The sequence below is a fragment of the Sorex fumeus genome, unplaced genomic scaffold (assembly GCF_029834395.1).
Source record: "Sorex fumeus unplaced genomic scaffold, SorFum_2.1 ptg000008l, whole genome shotgun sequence".
Classification (NCBI taxonomy): Eukaryota; Metazoa; Chordata; class Mammalia; order Eulipotyphla; family Soricidae; genus Sorex; species Sorex fumeus.
Window position 1 is genome coordinate 20581468 of NW_026606065.1, and position 19195 is coordinate 20600662.

The 19195-nt window shown below is 41.9% G+C and overlaps 2 protein-coding genes across 12 annotated transcripts in view; both read right to left on the bottom strand.

The window, feature by feature from the left end:
* The window catches only part of LOC130019223 (craniofacial development protein 2-like), a 41448-nt gene that overhangs the window by 12936 nt on the left and 9317 nt on the right, over window positions 1-19195 (bottom strand). For 2 of the 11 annotated variants that reach the window (XM_056109847.1, XM_056109845.1), the window contains 3 exons: window positions 13679-13768; window positions 13453-13548; window positions 9546-9669 (listed from right to left, as the gene is read on the bottom strand). The gene's annotated coding sequence lies outside the window, so the exon portion shown is untranslated. Of the gene's footprint in view, window positions 1-8594; window positions 8698-9417; window positions 9670-13452; window positions 13769-19195 lie in introns of those variants that run through there. The other 9 variants (XM_056109849.1, XM_056109848.1, XM_056109843.1 and 6 more) reach the window with 7 other exon arrangements.
* Window positions 6318-8632, bottom strand: LOC130019225 (prostaglandin E synthase 3-like). The gene is given in 2 exon segments (XM_056109855.1): window positions 6318-7344; window positions 8450-8632. Coding segments are annotated over 2 exon segments (369 nt in total). The 5' UTR covers window positions 8618-8632; the 3' UTR covers window positions 6318-7143.

Consider the following 19195-nt stretch of genomic DNA (forward strand, 5'->3'; position numbering starts at 1 on the left):
GAAACTGAGAAAAACCAACTGGTTTTAATTTGGTCAGTATTCACAGATAAAACTTTTGAACTTGGGGGCTGGGGCGATAGTACAGCGGGGAAGACATTTGCCTTGCACGCTGCTGACCCAGGTTTGATTCCCAGCATCTCATATGGTCCCCCAAGCACAGCCAAGAGTGATTCCTGAGCATTACTGGGTGTGCCCTGCAGGATAACACTGTTTTGTCCTTCCTGCATAGCCTCAGGTAGTTTAGGTCTATTGGGTTGCTCCTATCACAGTACTCCCATTCCTCTGTGTTTATTTGTAACTTTTTTTCTTTGTGCTCTGTTGACTTATAAATATTGTTTTTCTCTTCTCCCTATGTCCTTTGCATAGTTTATTCAGAGCAATGTTCTTTTTGTATGGACACAAGAAAACAGTATATGCTATGCTTTTGTTATGTGACTCCCAGTGATATTTTCCTCCTGGGCATCTGTTCTCTCACCTAAGCCTCAGCTGCCCTTACTTCCTAGGGCCCCCCAAAGCAGGGTCCCGACTAGGGACTGGATGGAACCAGGGCAAGCGGTAAGCTATGTGCTACCCTGGCATCAAGATGGGCCTAGCCAGAGCGCCATAATATAAGAGCTTGGTCATGGACAAACGCTGTCATGATCCAAAAAGTAATAACTAGATTCGGACCCTGCTAGGGTTAGGAATGATTAATCTGGCCTGAGCGCTGTAGCCTGGGTCTGTGGCAAGATGTTCCCAGGAGAGCTGCCCTACAAGTCTCAATGCTATGTCTTACTGTGTCCATACAAAAATAGCTAATATTGATATGTTGATAGTTATTGGACAGGAAGAGAAAAACACCTTATGGGGTATTTTGCCCTTAAGCAGTCAGGAAGGGATTTGGAATACCTCTTAAGTGGTGTTCCCTTTGAACCTGGTGGGTCCTCAGGAAGGGCTTTCTTATGCTGATCTTGGTACCTGACTGGGTGCAGGTGTCAGCCCTCAGTGCAGGGGGGTTGGAGGCTAGAGAGCTGGAGAGAGGAGAGAGGAGGGCGGCAAGGTGGACCGCGGAGAGGCTAGCAAGGGGGACAGAGAGAGAAGGATGTAGGGGAATACAGGAGCAGGCACGTGGAGAGAGAGAGCCCGGGTTGCGAGATGGAGCACGAAGAGATGAGCGGGAGAGACAGGAGGAGACGGGAATGAGGAGCAGTGGAGACTAGAATGGGAGGCTCAGAGAGACTGGGGCAGGCGCGTGGTGAGAATGGAATAAATGGCAACTGATCAATCCACCGTCTGCCCCACAGGCTGGGCTCCCTGGCTATGAGAGCAGCCCGGGGCCCACCCTGACCGAGGGCGGGGAGGGCGAAAGCCACTGGGGACCCCCCTGGCCGCCCTCAAAGATTTTTTTACAGTGACCAGAGTCAAATATGGACTTTCTCCCACACCAATCTATGCAATTGTCTGTACTACATTTTAAAGAATGTTTTCTGAAAAAGAGGTCCTGTCTAGGCCTGCTTGAATCTCCAAAATACCAGAAAATAAAGTACCACAACCGGAAGTAAAGAATTCCAAGAGCGCAGTACAGCTAAAGATGTGTGCGCAACAGCAATAACAGCTACAACTAAATCAAATACAATAACATCAATGGGAATAAATAAATAGTACTCCTTTAAAATAAGAGGGCAGGGAGCCGGAGCGATAGCACAGCGGGTAGGGCGTTTGCCTTGCACGCGGCGAACCCGGGTTCGATTCCTGGCATCCCATATGGTCCCACCCAAGCACTGCCAGGCGTAACTCCTGAGTACAGAGCCAGGAGTGACCCCTGAGCATCGCTGGGTGTGACCCAAAAAGGCAAAATAAATAAAATAAGAGGGCATGGTCATTAGGCAATATTGGGAATAATAAACTTTGTATGATATCATCTTAGTTTTAAACAAAATATTTATATATTTATATATGTGAAGATAAAAACCCTCGAATTATAGATCAAATTTCATATAGCATCTTTCTTAAGCAGTATGGACTTCGCATTTATACTTTCCCATATCTTTCATATTATATACTTATACTGCTTTTGTGTAGAGAAAAATCAACTCTCTTCTTCATTTTACTTTTTCTGCTGACATCGGGATCAAAACAAAACCTGTGTCTCAAGACACACTCCCTGCCCTAACAAGCTTTTAAAAAGTCCAGCTGTATAAAATACAGTTAAATTTACAAAGCAAAGCAAAAGTAATTAAGTTATTTAAAGAAAGATGGTTCACTTTCTAATGACGTTAAATAGACGTGAAAAAAAATTTTAAGTGAATATTTAAGTTTTCCAGTACCCACTCTACTATCTTTCCATCCCTGGATTCCAGTAATTTTTTTAATAGTTTTATAGGGTGGGATGAGGGTGGAATGGCTCAGTAATAGCGTTCATCCTTCCGACGTTTGAGGCCCTATGTTGGGCTCTCCAGGTCCCCCCTCTCCAATAAAAATAAATCTCAAAGAAATAAACATAAGCTAGATTTTTTTTGGTAGAGAGGAAGTTAGAATCATGGCAGATATGCTTGAAACCAAACCTCCCAGTCATACCTGTGCCCATAGATTTCACCCTTGGAAAGAATTGCCGTAACAGTTTCTAAAGTATTGAGGACCCCTAGTTTCGAGAACCCAGGCCTACTCACCCGGAGGCTCTTGGGGTCCGTTGACTCTGGACCAGTCTCACTCTGAACAGCTTCTCTCTGCAAATCAGGTGAGGTGGCTCACCCAAACCCACCTACCCCTTTTATACTGTGAAGGGCGTGGCAAATCTTTCCTACCCACCCTAATCCCCTCTTTTTTTTTGCTTTCTGAGTCGCAATGGGCGATGCACAGGGATTACTCCTGGAATTCAGGAATTATCCCTGGTGGTGCTCAGGGGACTATATGGGATCCTGGGAATCAAACCCGGTCGGCCTCTTGCAAGACAAATGCCCTACTCACTGTGCTATTGCTCCAGATGCTAATCTCTAAGTTTCTAAAGAAATCTTTTTCATACTTCTGTTAATATACTCTAGGAAGGACCCCATAAAGCACTTTGTTTGGGCTCCTTCTTTTATAGATTCAAAAAACAATCCTGTGGGCTATTCATTTTGGTACCTATTTCCCAATTAAAAAATTTAAATTGTCATCATCATCATCATTATTTTTTTAATTGTGGTGCGGCAGGTTCAACTCAGGGCCTCACACATGTAAGCAATTCTTCTACCCAGTCCTATGGGTTAAAAAAAAAAAGTTTTTAGGGCTTTAAATTTTCAACATTTTGCCCTGTTAAAAGTAATTAAAACAGGAATGTCTGTATGTTAATTCAACAATTCTTTTATGAATATCAAGGGCTAACTGTGCTAGGGGATAGGAATAAAATAGGACATGTGTTCAGGCTCTACATAATTCCCAGGACAGCATAGAGACAAACTAGAAAATGAATGTTCATCTCATAGAAAAGTGGCAGGAGGTCGTAGGTTTACTGCTGCTTCTCAAGGGCTTAGCGTTCCCTAAGCCGTGCTAAGCGTTAATCCTTATGAGAATCCTGTGAGGAAGGCTTCAGGGTTTTCCTCTCTCGGTAGCTGTGGGAACTGAAGCACAGATAGGCCAAGTCACATTAAAAGTTGGAGAGCTAATATGCCTAAATCTCAACGAACAGTAACTTTGTAAATCACAGTTCTTTAAATTAAAAAAAAATACATATTTAAAATGAAAGATTTGGAGATCTGCATTCAAAGTCTGGTGGTCTAGCTCCAGATTCCATCTCTGAACGAGGAGTTCTTCAGAACTTTTAAGGCTGCTCTGTGCAAGAGTTCGGCCTGGAAAGAACAGGGGAGGGTATGGGACAGAAATAGGGAAAGCGGGCTGGAAGGAACAAGTGCCCCGATTGCGCAAGAATTTGTGCTTCACACCTGGGAAAATGGAAAGTATCTCCAGAGAATCAGAGTCTGAAGGATTTTTTGTCGTTGCCTTTTTGTTTATTCTGGCGCTACATGCTGTGGTATCGGGGATTAGGGTTGGGTAGGAAAGGGGGGGGGGGGGTCGTACTCAAGGCTCTGAACTCTGGCACTGCATTGTAGTAAGAAAGTTAATAAGAAATTTAATTATGCCCACTCTAAAGTCTTTGCCACTTAGAGTAAATATTAGGTTTTTTCACTCTCTCTCTTTTGCTTTTTTTGCATCATACTCGATGTTCGGGGTTACTTTGCACTCAGGAATCACTCCTGGAGGTGCTCAGGGGACCATACGGGATGCTGTGAATCCAACCCAGGTCGACATCATGCAAGACAACGCTCTACCCGACAGACCTGTCTGTCTGTCTCTCTCTCTTCTCTCCCCCCTCCCCCCAGCAGTGCTGGGGGGCTACTCCTGGTTCAGTGCCTAGAGGTTGCTCTGGTGGTCGGATTATCATTGATGAGATCCATCTGGACTACAGCTCCTGGATATTAAATATATACCCTAGATCATTGATCTCTCTCCCTGGCCCCAGAAGCTATTGTTTGGTGGTCGAATGTTGAGGCAAATTCACAGGAAAAGACTTGGTTACACACTCTTTCAAAGACAGTTTTACTGTGAAACTGAAGGGGGAAAAATGCAGTCTATGGGCGAGAAAAAAAACCTGTATTTTTTTTTTGTTGTTGTTTTGTTTTTTGGGTCATACCTGGTGATGCGTAGGGGCTACTCCTATGTCATGCACTCAGGAATGACTCCTGGTGGTGCTCGATGCTGGGAATCGAACCCAGGTGGGCCGCATTCAAAGCAAACATCCTACCCGCTGTGCAATCGCTCCAGCCCAAAAACCTGTATTCTTAATGATTACAAGAAATGAAGAGTCTCTACATAAAAATGATTAGGCCATGGAGGGTGAATGTAACCTTATGACCTTTAGTTTGAAGCAATGGCTTGCTTTTTTAAGATCTAAGAACTTTTCCTTTTTTGAGCTATAATCTCCAGCAATTTGGTAGATTGCCTCATTTTTGCCTCATTTTGTGAGCTCAAACTTTGTTTCTTTTCGATTCTGACACCAGCCTTAAGTGTTTAGTAAGCATTCATATTTTTCATGACCAAGTGTTTGCGTAAATGCTGGGGGAAAATCTTGTCTTTTTCTATGATAGATGCTTTAGAGATGGGTTGTATTACTGAGGCATAGACTGGAATGTTAAAGGCGAGACGTTCTAGAAATAAGATTGATCACAGAGCAAACAAAGAATATATGCAGGCATCTTCCTTACAGGGTTCCAGTGTACCAAATGAAACAAAGGGAGCCCTTTGGCAACACACAAACCTCAGATCACTTAGGGAATCTTAAGAAGAGTGGGCACTAGACATGTGTTACAGACAGGGTAAGTTGATGGTGCTTTAGAAAATGGATTGACCTGACTCCTGAGCCCTGAGAGGACATTAATTCTGTCTGAAATTTTGATTTTTGGGGGGATGGTAAGGGGTTGTAGGGGGTGGGGCTTTATTCCTGGTTGGATGCTTGCAAGACAAGTGCCTTGCCCACTTGACTATCTGACCCCTCAGTCTAAATTTTTTTTTCCTTTTTCTAAAGTTTTGTTTTTCAGTTACTTCCTGTGGTGCTCTGAGCTTACTCCTGGTTCTGCGCTCATTGTTCACTCTTCATGGGGCTTGGGAGACCATATGAGGTGCCAGGGATCAAACCCAGGTAGGCTTCCAGCAAGGCAGGCTCCCGGTCCACAGTACTATCTCTTTAGCCTCTCAGACTGAAATTTCTTAGCGAAAACTTCTAGTAAGGCAAGTTCTGGTCTGGGAAGTAGCTCAGTATTACAGAACAAGCCTTTAATGCAAGAGACTCTGGCTTCCATCACCAGTACGAAAAAAAAAATTCTGTGATTATGATTTTGCTGTGTTCATGATTAAAAAAAAACTGGTCAACTTAACTAAAGTTAATTTGCAAATGGAATGACTTTATTGTGATTATTTGGTAAAACTGAGATAAAGAGAAAAATATTTCATTGAAATACCATTTTTGCAGGGCTGGAGCAATAGCATAGCGGGTAGGGCGTTTGCCTTGCAAGCGGTCGACCTGGGTTCAATTCCTCTGCCCCTCTCGGAGAGCCCGGCAAGCTACCCGTGACGTATTCGATATACCAAACATAGTAACAAAAAGTCTTAACACTGGAGACACTACTGGGCCTGCTCTAGCAAATTGATGAACAACGGGAGAACAGGGCTACAGTGCTACCATTTTTGCAAATTCTCATTCTAGTCTTTTAAATACTTTTAAAGTCTTTGCACTCTGTGTGGGTGTGTGTACACGTGGTGTCTGAAATCTCACTTAGGAAAATCTAATAGGTCACTAAAAAAAAAACCCCAATGTCATGAACATAAATTGAGGTTTTCAGCCCTGACAAGCTGAATTAAAAAAAATAAATAAAAAAAATCCAATAGTGTATCAACATTTTTTCACTCATTTGCCGTATTGACAGTACAAATACAAATTTGGTATAAATGTACAGACTCTTAAGCAACAATGTACAGCCTTTTTTCGTCCTCCATGCTAAGAGATGTAAAAGTTTAAGGGGCAAACAATACCAAATGTACAGGCTTCCAAAACCATCTAAATAGAGCATACACTAGTTTTAGCTAAGATACATCTGGGATACTGACAAGTGATTACTTACATACAATAATGTAAACTTTTAAAAAATAAAACTTTAGTGAAACAACCCTGAAGGACATGCCAGAGGAAAAAGGTTACCAATTTATGGTATCAACCAATTTGTTTCAGCCACTTTGAGTCCATGTTCTAAAATCTAGTTATCGTTCCCTAAGTCAAGAGCTTCCTATCGTGCCAGTTATCTACGTTATGAAGTAAAGGAGACAAGGTGAAATGTTTTGTCATAACCACTGTATCAACTGCCTAGGACCTCAACGTGTCAGAGAAATCTGGGAAATGTTCATGCATAAGGTTATTGCCTTAGCTGACTTAAAACTGCCCCATACAACGGTACATATCAACCCTTAGTGAAGCCTTTAAAAAAAACAAACAAAAAAGGGGGTTGAAAAGTGGGTTAAGGAGGCAAATACAGCATCTGCCTTTAGAGCTACCAACTCAGGAATTCTCTCAATTATGAAACCTTGCAGAGACAAGATATTTTTTTCTTTCTCAAATTCCGGTGATGATGATATTCCTTACTCCAGATCGGGCATTTTTTCATCATCACTGTCTTGTGAATCATCATCTGCTCCATCTACTTCTGGCAAACCTACATCCTCATCACCACCAATGTTGTTCATCATCTCAGAGAACCGGTCAAAATTAGACATGTCTTCATCTGAATCATCTTCCCAATCTTTCCAATTACTGAAGTCCACGCTAAGCCAGGAGGGATGCTGGGAGCATTGGAGGTGGGGAATGGGCACTGGTGGAGGGATGGGTACTCAATCATTGTATAACTGAAACCCAAGCACAAAATTTGTTTTTTATTAATTCATAATTCAGATGAGGTACAGTTGTAGACTTACAAATTGTTGTGCTTGGGTTTCAGTTATACAATGGTGGGTGGGAGTACCCATCCCACCACTAGTGCCCATTCTCCACCCCCCCAACCCCCATCCCACCCTGCCTGTGTCAGGGCACTCCCTTTTGTTCTCTCTCTCCTTTTGGGTGCTGTGGTCTGCAGAAGAGACATTGGGTGGCAATCATGTTCGGTCTATAGACTACTTTCAGCATGCATCTCCCATCCTGGGTGGATCTTCCCAGCACCCTTTATTTAGTGCTCCCTTCTCTATCTGAGCTGCCTTTGCCCCTAGAGTGTGGGGCTGGCCTCTAAGTCATGGAGTGAAAAACCTGGTATTTATCACAGCTGTTCTCAGGTGTTAATCTCTTATTTTGTTACTTTGTTACCCAGATGAATGCAATCTTTCTAGTCTGTCTCTCCCTTTCTGACTCATTTCACTTAGCATGATATTTTTCATGTAGTACCACTTGTATATAAATTTCACGACTTCATTTTTTCTAACTGCTACATAGTACTCCATTGTGTAGATGTACCAAAGTTTCTTTAACCAGTCATCTGGCACTCCAGTTTTTTCCATATTCTAGCTATTGTAAACAGTCCAAGCACAAAAATTTTAAGTCTACAACTGCACCTCATAGTGTTTCACTAATAAAAATCTAAAAAAAAAAAAAAAAATTCAGACCAAGAGTTTTAGCGAAAACGCCAAGATCGAAAAGGCTCAGTGACCCTAGCACTCCTTAGGCCAGTAAAATCACAATAAAATAATATAAACCCGACTTGCTAGGTCACAAACCCGATTAACATTTTAAGGGGAAGGCTTGATTTCTAAATTCTACAATAAGCTAGATAATGGTTAAAAAAAAAATATATATATATATATATACACTATCAACTTGCAACACATGGGTGAGCATCATAGGTATAATATTGAGTGCAATAATTCAGATGGGAAAAGACGATGAATAAATAGAAGGAACGGAAATCAAAAATAAATAAAAAATAAAATGACCACTTCCTCCAAGACAGCTGAATGTAAGTTTCGATTTTTTCAAAGTTTACACTTAACACCTTTAACTGTCTTCAGGACAAAATTCCATGAAGACACAGGCCCTTCCATCGTACCATTTCGCAGAAGCGGGCTGCATGGTGGACAGGGCCCGGGAAGGCGCCAGGGGGTGGGCGGGCCTCTGCGGCGGCGGCGGCGGCAGCGGGCGGCGTTGGCTCCTCTCCGGTGGCCACTCGGGCGTTTTTTGGTTTTTTTATTAGTGTACGAGTTCGGCTATTAATTCAGCCACTGAGGAGGCTGATAAAAATGGGCGTTTTCTCCCGCGCGCGGCCTCCGCTCTCCTCCCTCTGGCAACGGCGGCGGCGGCGGATGCGGGCTCGACCTGCGTCCCACAATGCACCGCGCGCCGCGCGCCGGGGCGGCCGGTCCGACCCGGAAGCTGAGGCGCGGGTCGGGAAAAAGGGGGCGCGAGGACGGGAGGATGAACGTGCGTGCGTTTGCGCGTGCGCGCGAGCGAGCGAGGGGCGGTGAGGTCGGGCGGCGGCTAGTGACGCAGCCCATCTGCAGCTTTTTAACGGCTCTGGGTTTTTTTTTTTGTTTAATTTTTATATGATGAACCTGGGGTGGATCCGCAGGTTCTCCTGGTATTTGGCCATGATTTTCCGATCTGAGGACCCCCACGGGGGCACTTAGGGAATCAAACCCTCCCCGGGGGCATGCGCAAGGCCAAACTCCTACCCACTGTGCTATCAGTCCAGCTGCTGTCGATGGGCCCCACGGGGGGCTCGCAGTAGGCGGGAGGGGAATGAGGGTCACTTGGCTCTCATCCGCCTCTGCCATCTGGGACCCGGGGTTACTGGGTTCTTGTCTCGAGCGCAGAGAACAATTTTCAGGTGTAGACAGAGCAGTGAAATAAAATAGATTTTATTTGGAGGGTTTTTGAAAGTGTGGAGGGAAGGAGAGAGAATGAAAGAGAGACACACGCAATCGAGAGCAGGTGGGCTTCTCCAAGGGCCGAGAGAGCCCCTACACACATTGCACAATTAGATAGGAAAGCATGAAAGTACCTATCTCAAGAGGGAAGATGCGGGCGACACGTGCTCGAGGGGGCTCGGACTGCATCTAGGTTTTATGTGATGAACCTGGGGTGGATCGTCAGGTCCTCCTGATACTTGGCTATGACTTAACGATCTGGAAAAAAAAAAAAGCATTTGGCTTTTCTAGGTTCTTCTCCGGTTGTTTTGATCCGGAAGTTCTGGAGTCTTTTCCAGGGCTGAATCAGTAAAGTTAATCGGATTAAAGGAGAGGTCCAGAGGATTTTCTGGAGGAGAGGAACTTCATGGGGAGGGGTCCAATCTCCTCAGGGTCTGCTGAAGGTCTTACCAGGTCTTTGTCTTTCCATATCCGCAGAGTGGATCAGTCTTAAAATTTTCCTTCCCAGAAGTCGTGTTGACCTCAGTTTATTGCAGAGGTTCTTTCCCTGTCTACCAGCCTGCATCACAGGCCTTGAGGTTTTTGTTTAAATTTGACTTGACTTTTTTTTTTCTTTTTCCAGCTATGCTCAGGGATTACTCCTGGCTTTGCACTCAGGAATTACTCCTGGCAGAGCACCTGTGGAGTATATGGGATGCTGGGGATGGAACCACGTGCAAAGCAAACACCCTACTCACTGCGCTATCATTCTGGCTCCCACAGTTTTTTTAAAATTTGATTCCCAGTCTCTGCTGTTATTCCATATCCCCTATTCAAGGCACTGCCTCTAACGTATTGGATAAATGACTCTTATAATTACTTAAAAGATCGAGAGCTGGAGAGATAGCACAGCGGGTAAGGCGTTTGCCTTGCACGCAGCTGACCCAGGTTCGATTCTCAGCATCCCATGTGGTCCCCTGAGCACCGCCAGGAGTAACTCCTGAGTGCAGAGCCAGGAGTAACCCCTGAGCATCGCCAGGTGTGAACCAAAAAGAAAAAAAAAAAAGATTGAAATAGTAGCACCTGAGAATTATAGTCACAGGTTCCTTGGGGAATTTAAAATTTGAACCTTTTTTAGGGGGGGGAATTTGATTACAATCCTTTACTAATAAGACTATATAATGCTTTACATCACCTTATCTATATTTATTATTGCTATTTAATAATTGATATAATGAAATTTTCTCTGATAATATTTTCTATTTTTTGTTAGATAACCTTTTTCATAGAGTAGGTTATTTCTTTAGAATATAGTCAACACATTTTTGTAGAAAAACGATGTAAATACCTTATAGGTTATCTCTAAAAGTGGACAGAATCATGGATAAAGTGTAATGGCTATTCTCAGGAGGCTCTTGGGTTGAGATGGTTTCTAATTCTGTTTTTTTAATCCAATCTTTTTATATATTTCCCTTTCTCAGCAAAGTTAATGAACTATCCTTAAATCTTTCTGACTGGTCTCAAATACCAACAGAGCAGAGTAATAAAATGACCTGGTCCAAAAATAAACAAATATTGATTTTTAACTGGCCTTAATGTTCTAGAAGGCTGTCAGCTTTCTGATCTTTTGATATGTGTGGGTCCAGTTCTGTGATTAACCCTGTGTTTCCAATGCTGCTTTAGCTATCACACCTCTGTAAAATAAACATTTTGTTTGTTTGTGTTAACATTCAATTCATGTCACAATATTACATGTGGAAAAATGGTAATGATTATATGACTGACAATTGCCACCAAGTTCAGCCATGAGAAAAATAAAATTTAATAACTCTTCAGTGGCGCTGGAGCGATAGCACAGCGGGTAGGATGTTTGCCTTGCATACGGCTGACCCGGGTTCGATTCCTCCGCCTCTCTTGGAGAGCCTGGCAAGCTCCCCGTGGTGTATTCGAGATGCCAAAAACAGTCACAAGTCTCACAATGGAGACGTTACTGGTACCCGCTGGAGCAAATGGATGAACAATGAGAGGACAGCGCTACAGTGCTACAACTCTTCAATTAAGGAAGAAAATGTATGTTAATTGCTGTTTTCAATTTTTTTTTCCCCTTTCAGGTCATACCTGGCAATGCTCAGGGGTTACTCCTGGCTCTGCACTCAGAAATCACTCCTGGTATTGCTTGGGGTAACACATGGGATGCCAGGGATCGAATCCTGGCTGGCCACATGCAAGGCAAAGGCTGTACCTGCTGTGCTACTGCTCAGGCCCCAAGTTGCTGTGTTTTTAATCTTTTCAAATCCTCCTTTGCCTACAGACAAAGTGCCTTATGTATCTTACTGCCGATAGTGCTTGATGCAATGTTACGAAGTACTATTAAATGGTTTTCCAAGTTCTGATCAAACAGACCCCAATTTTTCTTTTTCTTTGTGTGTGTGTGTGTGTGTGTGTGGAAATTGCTTGAAACATGGTTCACTGGACTGGAGAGATAAACAAGGTAAGGCACTTGTTTTGCATGTGGAGCATGCAGGTTTGATCCCCGGTGGTTCCTAGGGAACACCCAGCTGTGATAACGGTTTAATCCTGTCTCCAAGGATTATTCCTAGTGGGGCTGGGGGGTGGGGGTGGGGGCATAGGCTGTTGTCGGGATTTAACCACAGCAGCTGTGTGCAAACCAAAGTGCCCTTCCCACAGTACTATCTCTTCAAGCCTCAGGCTCCAACTTCAGGCCCCCCCAGGCATTCCTCTTTCTCAGTGGAGAATCTATCAGATGTAGCAGCTCTGCCCTCAGAATAGCAGCTTCTTTGCAATAGCAGATTGTTGCAAACCTTGATGTAGGAGAGACTGTCCTAAAGCAGATACAGAGAGAAAATACTTTCCATTTTGTTTGTTTTCCATGAACTATTGCTAAACCACATCCAAAAGGAGCCTTTTGTTTTGTTTTGATGAGGGCAAACCCAACCAACAAGCAAAAAAACTAAAAAATTTTCTAAGTGGACTGACTTCTCCACACATCTCTCAATACAATGACTCACATTCTATTTATGGGATTTCTTTTCCACTTTTGCAAAAACATTTAGAATTCTAACCTTGTCCTCCAAAGTCACATATTCCAATTTGTTAATATCTGTAAATTTGTTCAATGTACTCTAGTCTAGCAGCCACGCAACTGATGAAAGTGGTATATCATCTTGTATCGAAGATAAAACAATGCACGCTCTAGTTTAGTAGGATTGTTCCTTGAATAATCTCAGTATGAGTCTCAAATCAAAGTTTTTTCATATATATATAGTCGCCTTTTTTTCCTCATGAAACTATGTCCAAAATTTGAAATTTATAAATTATGAATTCCAGGATAGATTATTTGTTTTAACATCTTATCAAGTATTTTAAAGCAGAAATTTACTGCCTGATGGCTCAGTACAGTTAGTAGTTCTTCATAGGCAGTGCCTGGTGTTTAAGTATATATTTTTTGGGGGGTCACACCCAAAGATGCTCAGGGGTTATTCCTGGCTTTACACTCAGAAATTACTTCTGGGATAATATGGAATGCTGGGAATTGAACCCAGGTTGGCTGCGTGCAAGGCAAACGCTTTACCCACTGTGCTGTCGCTCTAGCCCCTAGTGTTATATTTCTATGTGTTCCCTTATCTCTCTCATTTCCTTGGATACAGACTCACACCAAAGTTGGAAATTCTGACATGTGAAATCCGGGGGATTGATTCCTGAAACCACTTGGTCTCCTAAGCACAACCAGCTCTTCCCATTACTGCTGGGCCCAAGCAGAACTGGGGTGAGTATTGTCAGAATTGGACATAAACAGAACCAGATTCGAACCTCCTGAACACTGCTTGGGATATTCCCCCAAGGGCGTGCAAGGCAAACGCCCTACCCACTGTACTATCGCTCCAGCCCCTTGGATTGCTTTTAATTTCTTCTCTTGCTTTTTCTCCCTCACTCTTCCCCTTTTGTTGGGTGGTATGAGTGACCAAGAGTATTTTTGACATTTTAGTAAGGGCACAGTGAATAGGAAATACTTTTTGTTTGAGTTTAGTGGCTTAAATTTACCTGTTTAATGTACCGGTTTTAACTCTTGATTAATGCATTGGTGTACACATGGTTTCTAGAAGAAGACTGTAATCCACTGTGCTGTGCTGATCAAGCCTAAGAAGTACAGAATGGTGGCAAGACTTGTATTGCTGTTGGGCTTCTTGTAGTGGGTAATGGAGGAAATTTAACATGAAAAATAAGGCTTCATCCCTGGCACCACATATCCCTGGCACCTGAACATTACCAAGCGTGATCTCAAAGCTTCCTGAATACAAAACAAGAATTCCAGTCCTTGGAGCCATCTTTCTGGTGCACAACCTACATATCTTAAGGCCTAGAAGAAAAGAAAAGAATAAACTGTGAAAATGTTAAGCATAAAATTGACATTTTAGTCACCATCACCATCATTACAAGAAAAAGCAATCAATAGAATCTAAGAGTGATAAAAGATAAAGACCCTCTCCACTTCCCTGGGATTCACAAGATAGAAACAAAGAGAACAAAAATCTGGGAGCTTGGTATCAACTTTAAATTTTTTGCTTCAACAATTGCTACCATGTTCCTGGTCAAACTCTACTGCTTGGGACAAGCCTCATCCAGGAATTGATCTGTTGAAAAACTCAGGTATGCAGGTTTTATGGCTGAAATTTCCAGGTTTCATGGAGTCAGGGATGGGCTACCTCCCCACCACCCTGTACTTCTGAAGGCCCCCACAGTCATGCCACACGCCCCCAAATCACCACCCAATTAAAAATTTAACTCTAGCTCTATCCCCAGTTGTACTTTCTGGAGCACAATGACATCTCAAATGTCATCTCTATACCACTGATAAACCTGGAGTAGCACACCAGTTTGGGTGTAATTTAATGTAGATGACAACCAATCTTGATTAACAAAATATAAACACAAAATATAATCCGTAACAACATCTAAGTAATTTCTTATACAAGGGTTCAATGGTTCTCTGGTGAGATACAACAATATCACTTTCTTCTAAGGAAACATTTTTCGATCATTCTGTTAGCAAATTATTGACAACAAGCAATATAAAATAAATTATTGAGGGCCTGCTATGGGGGTCTAAAGGGTGGTTGGGAAAATTGGAGATAATGGTGGTAGAAAGGTGCAAAGGTGGTGGGATTGGTGTTGGAACACTGAATGTCTGTAACAAATCATCACAAACAACTTTGTAAATCACAGTTCTTATATAAAGTGTAAGGGGAAAATAATGCTTAGGTTTGTTAAATTGTTTAACTATAGACACATGATTTATAGGCAGTCCAAGCAGGATTTGATATGCAGATATCTTTACCTCTATAGATTGGACTCTTCCCCAAAGCTGGAATTTTGCCATTAGTAATTGAAATACATGCAAATACATGAAAAGAGTCTCTGCTATAATTGGGTCTAAGTTCTAAAAGCTAAATGGAAATGATATGTGCTACTTCTAGGAAGTGTGTGTGTGTGTGTATGTGTGTGTGTGTGAGAGAGAGAGAGAGAGAGAGAGAGAGAGAATGAAATAATAATGATGAGAATGAAATAATAATGATGAGTCTGAGAAATAGCATAAAAGATAAAACAGGCAACATTGAGAAATTCTAATTAAGAGATTTCAGATCAAAGTAAAAGTACTCTTGAAGACTAATAAGTGTAAGGAGTCAATGTATTTCAGATTTTAGGGAATATGCACTATACAGCATGCTACATCCAGCAGGATCTACATAGCATTCCATTGTCAAATAGTTTAAAATTTCAGTACTGAAGCATAATAAAATTATACCAAGATAAGGAAATGCTATGGAAGTCACACTTTAGTAGTCTTTATTGCTAAATCACCTCAGGTAAGTTGTAAGTTTCTATGATACTTCCTCTTTACATAAAATTTTTTATTTCATAATTGCAAGTAAGTACCTTGACTTGGTCTATGTGCTGTCTTGACAAGTAAGGAAAATGCTAATGAGAGACACTGATTTACCAGAACTGAATTTCCACTAAGTCAGTTATGGTGAAGACAGCATACATGCCAAGTTTGTCCCATATACTTGACAGTTCCTGCTTTTGACTCATTTACTTTGTGACTCTATTAGGTGACTCAATTGAATTAAAAAGAAGTTCATGAAAATAAAATTCAGGTCAGTCTGTAAAATTACTTCAAGCAAATAAGAGTATTCTAATTCAATGCTAAAGCTGCAATTAAAGTCTAACTTGTGCACTCAACTTGCAAATAAACAGAAAATAAGAACGTACTATAAATAGTATTTGTCCCTGAAATTCAGTCATCATGTACCTTTAAGTTCCCTATGCTCAGATTAACGACCTTTGTTACCAAACCTTAACAAGAAACTTGAAATAGTCAATGCATTAAAATTTAGCAATCATTTCTAACCTATAACTCTATAAAGCTTGTGAAGTGATTTAATGTTTCATCATCTATCATGTTGATGAGTCTCTGGTCTCTGGATCAAATCAATTTTAAACTCCAGAAGTAATAGTTCTAAAACAAAACTACTAGCTCTCTTACATCATTGTACTCTGGTTTTGAATTGATAGTTTCCTCTTCTGTGTGCATCTCCTTTTACTTTCAATATTCCTTAATTCTGAAACTGGTACTATTTTCCCCCTAAATGTGTATGTGTTTCTTGTTTTTAAATGTTGAAATGTGTTGACCTTTTTCTCCAGAATGTTTATCAGTTAATAATACTAAGAACTAGAAAATTAAAAAAAAAAAAAAGCAAAACATTAAAGATAACTGTACACATCTGAAAAGATTTGTGACCTGTGTTCATTTGTGACAACGAAAAACTTTTGCATTGAGAACATATGGTAAACAGACCCCTTGAGGGGCTGGAGTTAAGGCACTTTCCTTAGTCACCGAAAAGTTGATGCCAGTTCAATTCCTGGCACCACATGGTTAGCTGAGCATCACCACGAGTAACCTCAGAGCACAGAGTCATTAATTAAGCCCTGAATACTGTCAGGTGTGATCCCAAAATGCAAAAAAAAAAAAAAAAAAAAAAAAAAAAGAGGAAGGAGGGAAGGAGGGAGGGAAGGAAGAAGGGAAAGGAGGAAATGAAGTAGGTGGGCCCTGCCAATGACTTATGTGAGGCGAAGAGGAGAGAGATGGTCACTTTCTCCCAATCTGCCTCTGCCACCCAGGACCTGCTAGGAAGGGTAGAACTGATAAAAGTCTGCAGATGAGTCCCTGTGCTGCTTAGGCCAGAGCCCCACCAGCTCCACCAGGTGACTGTCAAACCACATCTGACATCCACTTGTTTTCTTTTGGCTTGGGAGTTAATCAGGGAACCCAGGACTGGAGCAAGGACTTGCTCTTTGCAGGAAAAGACAAACCAATTCTAGGCCTTACCCAGGTCTTACAGGTCTTTGTCTATCCTGAAAAGAATTTCAGGAGTAGATGAGCAGTGAAGCAAAGGAAAACAGATTTTATTTGGAAGTTTTTTGAGGAAGTGGAGAAGGCAGAGAAAGAGAAAATAACTCTTGCAAGAGAGAATCCAGACTTCTTCAGAGATGGAGAAAGCCTGATACACATCTCAAGAGGGTAAATGTGGGTGACTTAGGTGCTCAGGAACCACACGTGCTCGGCCACGTGGGCACAAGCAGCAAATGGTTTTGGGTAGCATATGATCCCCCTTCCTTTGTTAAGGTGGTTTTCATAGGGTTTCTCCAATTTACGCACACGTGGGGCTTTCTAACTAGGTGACAGTCCATTGCTAAGGTGGTTGCCAAGGGGTTAGTTGGGAATGGTTGATGGTCTTTGAAATTCTTGTCCTGGCCTTTTTTCTTTTTAGGAAGCTTCTCTCTGAGGGAGGTCCAGCCTCCTCTGGGTCTCTTGGCACAAGTGAAGTCTTATCAGGCCTTAGGTCCTGTGACTTTGCAGCCTTGGGGCTATTAGTTTTATTACTTCCTAGGAATTCCATTGCCATGGGGGCCCTTCCCTGTCTATCTGCCTACATCAGAAGGAAAAAAAGAAGTAAGGGGGAAGGAAGGAAGGAAGGAAGGAAGGAAGGAAGGAAGGAAGGAAGGAAGGAAGGAAGGATAGACCAGTTGAGTAGATCATATGCTGTGCCATGGCCAATGAGCTTCACAAATATCAGTATTAAAACTAAGCCAGAAAATAACAAATAGTTTTGCATTGCTGCACACCAAAAAGGCGAGCTTATTATATTCTAGCATTAAATAAATCAACGTCATTTTTATTGGCTCTCACTTCAGCTCCCCCTCCAAACGAATTCCATCAGAAGTTCATGTAGCACCAGAAAGAAAGAGTGGCACTTTTGTATAGAATGCACAAAGTACCCAATGATATCAAAACCAGAGTGGACAAAAACACCACCTGTGAAAGGAGAAAATAACAGAAGGCTAAGTGCTACAACTAGGTTTTATAAGTATTATCATTAACCACCAAAATTTGTTTTTTCCCAGGGAACCTAGTTTGGAAATAAATAGCATATTTTAGATATTTGAATAAATACATTTCGATCTTTCTCTGTGTAAACTGCAAGAGAAGCAGATGTGCTTATCTTCACTTCCTCCCTTGCAGTAACTCACTAACAATTTAAATTGTGCTCACCCAGCTTCTGACTCCAGCAGGCCCTTTTTTTGCCTTCTAATGCATGCAGAACGAATTCCAAATGAGTATCAAGTTAGTTTTCAGCCTATATGAAACTATTTTACGGAGCATTTAGCAACAGACTGCTAGGCCAAAGGGAATCTTATAATAACATTAACCTTCTCTGATTATTTAGATTGAAACAGTTGGCTGCCAAGAACCCCAGTTTGGCCAAAGTCGCACACACTCAATAAGCAGGAGAGCCAAGACTAGGACTCAAGTCATCTGACCCCTTCTCCAGGCTCTTTCCCACAGAATTGGTCAGATCATATCTCATGTATTAGATCACATCATGTAAAGTAAACAGCTAATCCTTTTGTCTTCTGCATGGGCCCTTGAATGTTCTCAACCCAACCCTGCATTTCTGTTTTTCTGATTTTATGGGATTTTGCCTCCTTTTCCCCATAGCATTTTCAAGTGCTTTGGAACACAGGGTCCCAAGCAGCTGAGTCACTGGGACTGAGATGAGTATTTGTGTGTGGCACTGGGGATCAAACCTAAAGTCTAACTCTTGCAAGGCAGATGCTTTTGGCCCCTGAACTGTCCCAGGCTCCTCTGTGATTGGTTTTTAACTTTTTTCTATGCATGTGTTAGTATCTAGAGCTCTCAATGCTTCTTTTTTAAAAATTTAAGTCCCTTGGACACTGCAACTCTTTTCAGTTTTCGCTTGTATGCAATCATTCTTTGTCGATAATTAAGCTGAAGAAGTCAAAGAATAGTTTGAATTAAAGGTTAACAAAGCTAAAAATAAAATAATAAAATCATTCTTGGCATAGATAATTCTCATTAGGAATATACTGGGGTGCTGTCAAATGCTAGAGTCCTTTATAACTCAAGTCTTTTCCATGATAAGCTATGGATAAGCAAAGACAGCAAGAAACACTCTCTTGGAGAAAAAAGGGGACTAAATTTAATGCTGCCCCAACTTACATCTTTTTTTTTGGGGGGGTCACACCTGGTGATGCTCAGGGGTTACTCCTGGCTCATGCATTCAGAAATTATTCCTGGCTCAGGGGACCATATGGGATGCTGGAAATTGAACCCGGGTCGGCCGCGTGCAAGGCAAACGCCCTACCTGCTGTATTATTGCTCCAGCCCCCAAATCCCATTTTTTAAATTAAAGGAACACAATAT